The sequence below is a fragment of the Cynoglossus semilaevis genome, chromosome 9, assembly GCF_000523025.1.
Source record: "Cynoglossus semilaevis isolate Cse_v1.0 chromosome 9, Cse_v1.0, whole genome shotgun sequence".
Classification (NCBI taxonomy): Eukaryota; Metazoa; Chordata; class Actinopteri; order Pleuronectiformes; family Cynoglossidae; genus Cynoglossus; species Cynoglossus semilaevis.
The window spans coordinates 4,431,414-4,441,817 of NC_024315.1; the positions used below are offsets into that span (position 1 = coordinate 4,431,414).

Below are 10,404 nucleotides of genomic sequence, written 5' to 3' on the forward strand. Positions count from 1 at the left end.
TTAAAAAGAATTTCTTTGCAGGGCTCCAGAGGTCTGACTGGGCCCAGAGGTCGTCCTGGACCCCCAGGCCAGGCCGTGAGTACCAACGCTTCACGTTTCCTTCCTGGCACACACACACACACACACACACACACACACGCGTGCAATCACAGCAGCTACGTTCTCACACATAAATCTTTCCACACGACGGCAGTAAAACACACACATCTGATTCTTATGAAGGGATGATGATCATCATCATCATCATCATCATCATCATCATCATCATCATCATCATCATCATCTGTAACCGTCTTGTCTTTGTGGCTTTTATACAGCGCTCTTCTCTCTCATGAGACAGTGTCGTTGTCGTTGTTGTTGTTGTTAACTCTTTACTCACACACACACACACACACACACACACACACACACTCAGTGTCTTGTGTTGCTACTGTAAAGCTCCAGCTCTTTTTTCATTTGTTCACTGACTCCTCTGTCGCCTCGTAGGGACTTCGAGGCATTGATGGTGTCCAAGGCTCCAAGGGGAACACAGTGAGTCTAACACAGTCCGACCGACCGACCGACCGACCGACCACCCAGCCGGATCACACACTGCTCATCAACTACAACAACACGTTTCCTTTTTTTTTTCTTTTTTTTTTACACAGGGACAACCGGGAGAGATCGGAGCGCCGGGACAACAAGGCAACCCTGGCATCGTGGTACGGACCAAAAAAAAACAAACCGATTTTTCCACTCATGTAAAGTCAGTTGACTCTGAAGAGCGTTGTTAATGCTGCCGCTCTCCTGCAGGGCTTCCCTGGTCCTCAAGGGTTGGTGGGGCTGCCAGGTGATAAGGTACGTGTCCTGGGGTCGTCCTTGGAGCGGTGAGAATACGTGCTGACCTTGTGATAACTGACGCTGTGAACTTCTCTCAGGGTCCTCAAGGGAAAAAAGGGATGCAGGGATTACCTGGAAACGACGGGCCCCCAGTGAGTTCTCCCTTTGACTCGTATTGACTTTAGAAATCCTGTCGTCTCGTCATCCTAGTCTTAGAATCACAACCACATTCCTAACTGAGTCCTGGTTTTGTCAGGGTCATCCTGGGAGGGAGGGAACACCAGGTGAAAAAGGACTGCCAGTAAGTCTGCGCCGTGTGGACACATCAGTGCACTGCAGGTGACCTGCTCTTTCTGTGGTAGCAGGAAGTAACCTTTGTGTGACCCTGCCTTCTGTTCCAGGGCCCTTCAGGAGTGCAGGGGCCCGTTGGATATCCTGGCCAACGAGGGGTTAAGGTAAACAGGACAATCTTTTCTGTTTCATTTTGATGCAACTGTTAATAAACATCTAAACATGGATGTACATGTTTGAGTTGTTCTGAACAGACGCTCATGGAGTTTGTCTTTGACAGGGAGCTGATGGTATCAGAGGACTGAAGGGAAGCAAAGGAGAGAAGGTGAGAGACAGAGGTCTGAACTGGCCATCCGTGCTCTGACACCAGGTCCTGTCTCTTTCTCTCTGACTTCCTGTATGTCCACAGGGTGAGGATGGTTTCCCAGGAGCCAAGGGAGAAATGGGAGGAAAGGGAGACACTGGAGACAATGGGATGACAGGAGCCAGAGGAGAAGACGGACCAGAGGGGCCCAAGGGCCAAATGGGTCCCCTGGGTGAACTTGGCCCAGCTGGTACCTCTGGAGAGAAGGTATGAACGTGGAACAACACAAAAATATTATTATTATTATTATTATTATTATATAAATTAATAATAATGTAATGTATATATAGTATATATATATAAATGGAAATGAGGTGGAGGTGTGTCAAATGCTCATAGCACCCCCTGCAGGAGAGGGAGTGGAATGCTAACATTCCAGAGTGTAGCTGTAGTTTAACATGTAGATTCATGAGCTGCTTCATGTCAGTCCGACTGTCCAGGAGCTGAAGACAGCTCTTTTTATTTAGTCCAGCTTCAAGAGGACAGTTTCAGTCGTTCAGAGTACGCGTACGCTACACCGCCAGTTTTTAATCAGTCCAAATGTTTTTCCTCATTATTTCGTGTGCAGGGCAAACTCGGTGTTCCTGGACTTCCAGGATATCCAGGACGACAAGGTCCAAAGGTAAAAACAGTCCGGAAACGACAAGGTCCAAAGGTAAAAACAGTCATGACCGGAAAAAAAGAATAATGATTTCAGTCAATATTCACAGGATCTGTGGGTTTTTCTTCCCTCAGGGATCTGACGGCTTCCCTGGAGTACTGGGAGCCCCAGGAGAGAAAGGGAAAAAAGTGAGTGGAGGATTTAAACCCACAACCTGCTGTTTCAGGAAGGACGACCTCATGACCTCGGTGTGTTTGTCTGTTCTTCTTCCTGTGCTCAGGGTCCGGCGGGACAGGGAGGCAGCGTTGGACAAAGGGGTCCAAATGTGAGTGCCCTGGTACCGTGAGGAAATGAAGTTCAACCTCAGAGTTAGAGCTGACGACACACGAGGGGCGGGGCTAAATGTCGCTCCTGGTTCTCCTTTATTTTCCCAGCGTTAATTGATCATCGGCTTTATTTATGATAGGACTGTGACCGGATTCCCAGGCGTGTTGAGCCAGAGTGTCATCGACAGGTTGGGAGTTTGACCCCCACCCAAAAGGCCCAGGGTCAAGTGTGTCAGTGACCTCAGTATCTAGTCTCTGAACACTGTTCCAGTCCAAACACATCATGTTGGTCCTGTTGTCTGGTGACGCTAGGCGTATTCTATCTGTAACCACAGGGGGGCGCCCTGGAGTAATAGGTTATAAATCCCAAATCATTTCTGCCTTATTTTTGTTACGTTGGTTAAGCATTTCATCCATTAGGGGGCATTACTGAGTTAGAAGTTAATTTCCAGTTTTGTTACGTGTTGAAGTATCTGCATCTGCGAACTCTCCAAAACCTCAACTGGACTGTAAAAGTCAGCAGTCGTTTTAGCAACATTAGCTTCCCCGCTAACACTCATCACATGTCTGATGTCACATGGTCCAGGGGATGATTATGAACAGCTGACTTTATAACAATCTATAGTTTTGTACAAATGTACAGCTGTTCAGAATCAAGAGGAGTCGGACGACGGCACGGATCTGAGCACCACATGTTGAGCACACGTAAACAAGAGGAAGAAAGAGTTTAGTTGCTGATCAGATCCTGTTTCTTTGGCACCACCTGCTGTTCTAGGACTGTAAGTCCAGAGAAGTTCTGGATCAGTACTCAGGACTCATGTCTCCTCTTCATTAGGGTGCACGAGGAGCCAGGGGGGCCAGGGGGCCCACGGGGAAATCAGGAGAAAAGGTCAGTTGGTGCTGTTGGTCTTTGAAGTCATTCACCTGACGTCCTTTACACTGCAGTCTCTTTAATCCTTTAAACCCCGTCATCACAGGGGGCCTCTGGAAACGACGGACCCCCGGGGTCTCCAGGAGACAGGGTGAGTGAGACCCTCAGGATCAGAATCACTCCACAAACACAGGGTTCATCACTGACGGCTGCTTTGGTTTGATTCTTTTTAAGGGACCTCAAGGCCCTCAAGGACGGAATGGTGAGCCAGGACCAAAGGGGGCAGTGGTGAGTCCTCAGTCACACACGTTACTGCAAACGTTGTTTTTCTGATTCTGTAAGTTGTTATTCTTTACTTTCTTTACTTTTTTGGTCTTTTTATCGTCTCCTTCTTACTGTTGTTGTTGTTTTATTGTTTATTGTTTTTCTCTGACTTTTCTTTATTATAACAGATCGATTTCTTCTCTGTTCAAATGAACTGAGCTTCAAATTCATTGTATTTGTTTCCAGGGTCCAGCAGGTAAAGATGGACTTCCAGGTCACCCAGGTCAACGAGGAGAACCAGTGAGTGGAGTCACCAGGGGTCACTGGACACACACACACACACACACACACACACACACACCTGCAGAGTTTAAGTTTAATTCAAATCTTTTCTGCAGGGATTCCAAGGGAAGACCGGTCCTCCTGGACCAGGTGGTGTGGTAGGACCTCAGGTGAGTTGATCTACAGAACAGAACAGTACAGAACAGTACAGTACAGAACAGTACAGTACGGTACGGTACAGAATAGTACAGTACAGTACAGAACAGTACAGAACAGAACAGTACAGTACAGTACGGTACAGCACCGTATAGAACAGTACAGTACGGTACGGTACAGTACAGAACAGAACAGAACAGAACAGTACAGTACAGTACAGTACAGTACGGTCCAGCACAGTATAGAACAGTACAGTACAGAACAGTACAGAACAGTACAGTACAGTACAGTACGGTACAGTACAGTATAGAACAGTACAGTACGGTACGGTACAGTTCTAACCCATAAACGTCACATTTTACATCAAAAAAATCAACTCTTTGGATTCCAGGGTAAATCTGGAGAACCAGGTCCAGTAGGAGACCGAGGTCATCCGGGGGCACCAGGAGTTCCTGGAGAACACGGTTTACCTGGAGCTGCTGGAAAGGAGGGTGGAAAGGTGGGCGTCGCCTATATTCCTGTCATTCCATTGGTTGCCAGCTCCATGCAGCTCGTCTGTAGTTCTCTGCCTGTTTCTTTTTTTTTTTTTTTGCCCTTCCTCAGGGGGACCCAGGTTCACATGGGGCATCTGGAAAGAACGGCCCCACGGGTCTGAAGGGGTTCAGGGGGAGTCGAGGAGCACCTGGAATAATGGTAAGACGGCAACACACGGATGACACTGAAGAAGAAGTGGGAATATTTAACATTTTATTCATGGTAATATCCATGACTTTCCAGGGTCCTCCAGGTCTGAAGGGAGGAGCTGGACCTCAAGGATCCCCCGGTGGAATAGTAAGTTATCACGAAATGAAAACAGCTGTTCATCAGGATTCATCCATGACCTTTTTAATGTCAAATCCTACCTCTTTCAATAGGGGGCGACAGGGGAGAGGGGTCCTCCAGGGGCAGCCGGGGCCATCGGTCAGCCTGGCCGGGCCGGAGCGGTTGGAGGAGGTGGACCAATGGGAGAAAAGGGGGAGCCTGTAAATACAACCACACTTTCTTCTATTTCCTTCTATATGACTCTCTGATGTAGTTGGATGTGAGAAATCTGACCAGTAGGTGGCAGAAGATTCAAGTATCAATAAAACGCACTTTTATATTATATATACATACAATTATACACTTCTGAGCAGGAATCAGACGCTTGACCAAACAAAGTTATGATCCGACCTCATCGACGTCATCTTTGTCTCGAGGGTGAAGTGACCTTTGACCCAGAGAACCATGTTCACTGTGACATGTTCTGTATGTGTGTCTGTGTCACAGGGAACTGCTGGACCTATTGGACCAGCGGGTCAGGATGGAGAGCAGGGACCAGGTGGGATGCCTGGAGCTACAGGTCCTGCTGGACATCCAGGGGACGATGGAGACAAGGTCTTGTCTGCTGGGTGTGTGTGTGTGTGTGTGTCTGCTGCAGTCACTGCTGCTGATACTTGGTGTGTGTGTGTGTGTTCACAGGGAGAGCAGGGAGGTCCAGGACAGAAGGGAAGCAAAGGAGACAAAGGAGAAGCAGTGAGTAGAACCTGGTCCGACTGAAGTCTCTGGTTTCTACTGGACAATCACATTCATTTTTCTCATTTGTTTCTTTCATTCTTCAGGGCCCCCCAGGTCCCACTGGCCCCCAGGGGCCCATTGGTCAACCAGGTGTTCCAGTAAGTTCTGCTGTTGAAATGTTCTCACCGTAATGAAGACCAGTGAAGGGGGAGACACTGAGGACATGTTGAGACATCATGAATGTTGAGACATCATGAAGAGACCAAATATATCAGATCAGTCACAGCACAGACTGACCTGTAGATCAGCACAGACTGACCAGTAGATCAGCTCAGACTGACCTGTAGATCAGCACAGACTGACCAGTAGATCAGCTCAGACTGACCTGTAGATCAGCTCAGACTGACCTGTAGATCAGCTCAGACTATTTAGAAAACGGTTATTTCCCTCAACAATTCAAGAACAAATGTTTAATCTGGGAAGTTTATTCATTTACTAAAACATAGGCTCAGTGTATCAACGGTGCCCTCTTGTGGCTGTAGTCACGGGCCATATTTTTAATGTATAATCTGCTTTATTTGAACTTATATTTGGAAAAATACTGAAGAAGAAGAACCACAGACAGACCAGTACAGACAGATCACCACAGACAGACCAGCACCGCCTTAGTCCTGGTTGTGGTCCAGTGGTCCAGTGGGCCAGTGGTCCAGTGGTTCAGTGGTTCAGTGGTCCAGCGGTCAAGTGGTTCAGTGGTTCAGTGGTTCAGTGGTTCAGTGGTCCAGCGGTCAAGTGGTTCAGTGGTTCAGTGGTCCAGCGGTCAAGTGGTTCAGTGGTTCAGTGGTCCAGTGGTCCAGTGGTTCAGTGGTCCAGTGGTCCAGTGGTTCAGTACTTGTCTCTGGTCTGTAGGGAGTGGATGGACAGTCCGGTCCTCGGGGTCAGCAGGGCATGTATGGTCCAAAAGGAGACGAGGGTCTGCGTGGCTTTAAAGGAGCAACAGGACCAATAGGATTACAGGTAGGATCCGTTCAGGAGACAGGAAACGGAGCACAGGAAGTGACGCGACGTGGACTCTAACCCTCGCCCTCCTGTTTTTAAGGGTATGCCGGGTCTTCCAGGAGAAAAGGGTGAGAGTGGACACGTGGGACTGATGGTAAGTTCAGGTCAGGAGTGTTTACGGTGTTCAACACCAATGAATTCAACCCTTGTTTTTGATTCAGGGTCCACCTGGACAACAAGGACCCAACGGAGCCCAGGGACCAATCGGAGGACAGGTTGGTCTCCTTTAAATGTCTTTGAGAACTTGTTATGACTGTGAAGGAGAAAAATAAAAAGCTGTGCTGTGCAGGGTCCCAGTGGTCGGGCAGGGATGATCGGTCAGCCGGGGGTCGTTGGAGAGAAGGTACAAAATAACAACAACAATAATATGTCCGTCAAGTAAGACAGTTCACCGCAGTGTTTCCAACCCTGGGGTCAGGACCCCACATGGGGCTGCCTGAAATGTCTAGTAGTTCATTTAAAACAAAGTCACCTGGATACTCTGTATTTACAACCTCATGATTAGAAATCATACTTCTAGAAAAAAAAAACGTGTTTTTAAAATGTGGACACGAGCCAAAAAAGGCCGAGAACCACAGGTTTATCTCCATTAACTCCTGACAGGTTACAGCTGGTGATCTTAATCTAACCAGTGTCAACTAGTAACCCCTGATTTATATGAGACTATTCTAACGATGTGTGTTTGTCAGGGGGAGGACGGTGAGGCAGGCGACCCTGGATCAGTCGGGGTCTCAGGAAGGACGGTCAGTCTAAAGATACTCTTCATCTTCATCTTCATCTTCATCTTCTCTGACTTTTGCCTCCAACACTGTTTTTTTTTTTCATTTCTTTGTAATTCAGGGTGAAAAAGGAGACCAGGGGGAGAAGGGGGACACGGGCGCCCCGGGGGCCGCAGGTCCACCAGGATCTCGAGGTCTTCCTGGACAGGATGGATCCAAGGGCAACTCTGTGAGAAAGACTCAAACGAACCTACCCCCCCCACCTGACTTTTTATTTAGCGTTAATGGCTAACTGTTTTGTCTGTCCTCAGGGTCCTATTGGTCTGACTGGGGACATTGGACAACAGGGAGAGGCTGGACCTAACGTGAGTGGCCTTGGTTCTTCCCCTGGTCTTGGTCTTGGTCCTGGTTCGGGTCTGACCTTCTTATTCACGTGTGTGTCTTGACTGTCTTGACTCCTCAGGGTGTGGACGGTCTGCCGGGGTCTAAAGGAGACACTGGAGATCCTGGGACACCTGTGAGCTCCTCCTCCACACGTCTGATCCAGGATCCAGGTGGAACCATCAAATAACTGAGCTGTAATCACCTCCTCCGTCTCTGCAGGGTCCACCAGGAGCAGCAGGAGAACCCGGACCTGCTGGACCTCCTGGACGAAGGGTGAGTGTTTTGGTTCTGAGGTCAAAGGTGAACTCAGTACTCCATAGTACTCTGTGTGTGTAGTATTATGGCTGAGTCGCTGATCTTTTCCCAGGGCCACTTGGGAAAACCGGGAAAGGAGGGGAAGGCGGGCGTGAAGGGGGTGAAGGTGAGTCAGAGACCAGGTTTCGAACCCCCCCAGACTCTGATCTTCACAGTCTGAACTCCTTGTTTCAGGGAGCTCCTGGTCTGGAGGGGCCCGTAGGAAAAACAGGACCAGTAGGAGCACAGGGACACCCGGGAAGACCTGGGCTCCAGGGTCTGAGAGGGATCCCCGGACCTGCAGTGAGTTGGTGAAAGACAGAGAGACAGAGAGAGACAGAGAGAGAGAGAGAGACAGACATGGACCTGTCTCTGTGTGTTTCCTCAGGGGGAGCAGGGCTTGAACGGACCCCTAGGACAGACCGGTCCACCAGGTCCAATGGTGAGAGAACACCTTCAATAAACCAGTGTTATTTTACAGCGGATACAGGCTCCACCTGGGGGGGGCAGGTCATGTGACCTGTCTACAGGATCCACCTGGGGGGGGCAGGTCATGTGACCTGTCTACAGGATCCACCTGCAGCAAAGAGGAAAGAAGGGGGGGATGAAATAAACACCCATCAATCTATACATAGGATCCACCTGCAGCAAAGAGGAAAGAAGGGGGGGATGAAATAAACACCCATCAATCTATACATACATCCATCATCCATCATCCATCATCCATCCACCACACAATCCATCATCCATCCACCCATCATCCATCCATCCGTCCATCCATCATCCATCCATCCAACATCCATCCATCCGTCCATCCATGACTGTTACCATGGCAACAGAGGAGGTTGACCTTTAGTTGACCTTTAAGACCCTCGTTAATGCAGTACGACCAGACTGGTTTTCAACCCTAAGGCTTTTTTATCCAATCAGGGTCCACCAGGACTGCTTGGACTGAAAGGAGACCATGGGAAGAAGGGAGACAAGGTAAAGTAGTGCTGTGGCTGTGGCTCCGCCTCCACGCTGTCTGGAGCTGTGACTGAAGGACTCACTGTGTGTCCAGGGTCACGGAGGACTCATCGGCCTCATCGGACCACCAGGAGATATTGGAGAGAAGGGGGACAGAGGACTTCCAGGAATCCAAGGACTGCCTGGTCCAAAGGGAGACGAGGTGTGAGGCCACGCCCCCACAGGGCCTGAGGATCAAACACAATATTGTTGTGTCCATTTCTTCAAACGTCTTTTTCTGTGATTGTTTCAGGGTCCAGTTGGCTCAGCAGGTCCCTCTGGACCCCCCGGCCCCACCGGCCTGTCTGTAAGTACAGAGTGTTTAGTTCTCAGGACGTGACCTTCAGTTTGTTGACACCAAGTGCATGCTGTCTCCGTCTCCGTCTCCGTCGCCGTCTCTCAGGGGATTGTGGGTACGAAAGGCTCCAAAGGAAACCAGGTCAGTCTGACTGTGAGTGGATGGTTTGGTGGTTGTGTCCCAACATTGAAGTGTGTTTATAAACGTGTTGTGATGTGTTTGTTGTTCAGGGACCCATTGGCCCCCGAGGAGACACCGGACCAGCAGGGCCTCCAGGACCTCCAGTAGGTTCTGGAACACAGGACGGGGTCTTGGTCTCCGTAATGGTTCAAACTTCACTTTAGGAACACATTTTTACATTTCTTTTTGACTCCCCCCCCCTCTTCCTCCCCTCCCCTCCCCTCCCCTCCCTCCTCTGTCCTCTCCTGCCTTCTTGCTCCCGTTTCTCCCCCGTCTCCCCTCAGGGGCTGCCAGCCTCTGGGATGTACCCTCTGCCCGAGCGGGGGAGGAGAAGGAGAACCCACGTCTCTGAGGACGGTGCTGCCCCGGAGCAGGAGGAGGAGGAGGAGCAGGAGGAGGATGTAGTGGACGGAGGAGAGGTGGAGTGGCTGCAGGGCGACCAGGCGGAGACGGACAACTGGGTGAAGAAGGAGGGCCAAGACATGGAGGAGGTGTTTGCGTCTCTGTCCTCCATGAAAGTAGACGTGGAGGGACTCAGAAACCCCCTGGGGACGTACCACAGCCCGGCTCGCACCTGCAAGGAGCTGTGGCTCCTCAACCCCAGACTCCCCAACGGTAGGCTGTCAGCGATTGGACAGGGGTTTATCTGAGACATCTGAGACATCTGAGACATCTGAGACATCTGAGACATTGGTCACGTTAACTGAGTTCTTACAGCAGTTGAAATTTGGGTGTCAACCAGCAGAGGTCGCTAATTAGTGTGTCTAGGTTGGTGTGGTGGTCTGTCTCACTCTTCAACAGTGTTAAAGCTGTGGTCAGAGGAGACAGAGGTCAGAGGTGACAGAGGTCAAAGGTGACGGTCACCGTGTCACCACTTCATTTATTTCCTCCTTTAAATCAGTGAAACATTTCCACCTGACATGACTGTGTCCACTGGACAGTCACTGGACAGTCACTG

The 10,404-nt window shown here is 49.7% G+C and overlaps 1 protein-coding gene and 1 long non-coding RNA gene across 2 annotated transcripts in view; one reads left to right on the forward strand and one right to left on the reverse strand.

Moving 5' to 3' along the window:
• Positions 1 to 10,404, forward strand: part of LOC103383471 (collagen alpha-1(XI) chain-like) — a 36,726-nt gene that overhangs the window by 24,508 nt on the left and 1,814 nt on the right. Inside the window, exons 21-62 of the mRNA XM_008316603.3 lie at positions 22 to 75; positions 487 to 531; positions 648 to 701; positions 793 to 837; positions 918 to 971; positions 1,076 to 1,120; positions 1,221 to 1,274; positions 1,391 to 1,435; positions 1,520 to 1,681; positions 2,043 to 2,096; positions 2,210 to 2,263; positions 2,356 to 2,400; positions 3,237 to 3,290; positions 3,379 to 3,423; positions 3,507 to 3,560; positions 3,783 to 3,836; positions 3,935 to 3,988; positions 4,366 to 4,473; positions 4,578 to 4,667; positions 4,752 to 4,805; positions 4,889 to 4,996; positions 5,283 to 5,390; positions 5,475 to 5,528; positions 5,615 to 5,668; positions 6,417 to 6,524; positions 6,607 to 6,660; positions 6,728 to 6,781; positions 6,856 to 6,909; positions 7,256 to 7,309; positions 7,407 to 7,514; positions 7,597 to 7,650; positions 7,749 to 7,802; positions 7,889 to 7,942; positions 8,037 to 8,090; positions 8,159 to 8,266; positions 8,352 to 8,405; positions 8,894 to 8,947; positions 9,024 to 9,131; positions 9,222 to 9,275; positions 9,372 to 9,407; positions 9,497 to 9,550; positions 9,731 to 10,061. Of these exons, the coding sequence (XP_008314825.2) occupies positions 22 to 75; positions 487 to 531; positions 648 to 701; positions 793 to 837; positions 918 to 971; positions 1,076 to 1,120; positions 1,221 to 1,274; positions 1,391 to 1,435; positions 1,520 to 1,681; positions 2,043 to 2,096; positions 2,210 to 2,263; positions 2,356 to 2,400; positions 3,237 to 3,290; positions 3,379 to 3,423; positions 3,507 to 3,560; positions 3,783 to 3,836; positions 3,935 to 3,988; positions 4,366 to 4,473; positions 4,578 to 4,667; positions 4,752 to 4,805; positions 4,889 to 4,996; positions 5,283 to 5,390; positions 5,475 to 5,528; positions 5,615 to 5,668; positions 6,417 to 6,524; positions 6,607 to 6,660; positions 6,728 to 6,781; positions 6,856 to 6,909; positions 7,256 to 7,309; positions 7,407 to 7,514; positions 7,597 to 7,650; positions 7,749 to 7,802; positions 7,889 to 7,942; positions 8,037 to 8,090; positions 8,159 to 8,266; positions 8,352 to 8,405; positions 8,894 to 8,947; positions 9,024 to 9,131; positions 9,222 to 9,275; positions 9,372 to 9,407; positions 9,497 to 9,550; positions 9,731 to 10,061 (2,995 nt within the window). The remainder of the gene's footprint in view (positions 1 to 21; positions 76 to 486; positions 532 to 647; positions 702 to 792; positions 838 to 917; positions 972 to 1,075; positions 1,121 to 1,220; positions 1,275 to 1,390; positions 1,436 to 1,519; positions 1,682 to 2,042; positions 2,097 to 2,209; positions 2,264 to 2,355; positions 2,401 to 3,236; positions 3,291 to 3,378; positions 3,424 to 3,506; positions 3,561 to 3,782; positions 3,837 to 3,934; positions 3,989 to 4,365; positions 4,474 to 4,577; positions 4,668 to 4,751; positions 4,806 to 4,888; positions 4,997 to 5,282; positions 5,391 to 5,474; positions 5,529 to 5,614; positions 5,669 to 6,416; positions 6,525 to 6,606; positions 6,661 to 6,727; positions 6,782 to 6,855; positions 6,910 to 7,255; positions 7,310 to 7,406; positions 7,515 to 7,596; positions 7,651 to 7,748; positions 7,803 to 7,888; positions 7,943 to 8,036; positions 8,091 to 8,158; positions 8,267 to 8,351; positions 8,406 to 8,893; positions 8,948 to 9,023; positions 9,132 to 9,221; positions 9,276 to 9,371; positions 9,408 to 9,496; positions 9,551 to 9,730; positions 10,062 to 10,404) is intronic.
• Positions 8,463 to 9,543, reverse strand: LOC112487497 (uncharacterized). The gene is made up of 4 exons (XR_003050627.1): positions 9,310 to 9,543; positions 9,013 to 9,156; positions 8,606 to 8,914; positions 8,463 to 8,540 (listed from the first exon to the last, which is right to left on the reverse strand). It is a non-coding gene; the product is annotated as an uncharacterized LOC112487497 (long non-coding RNA).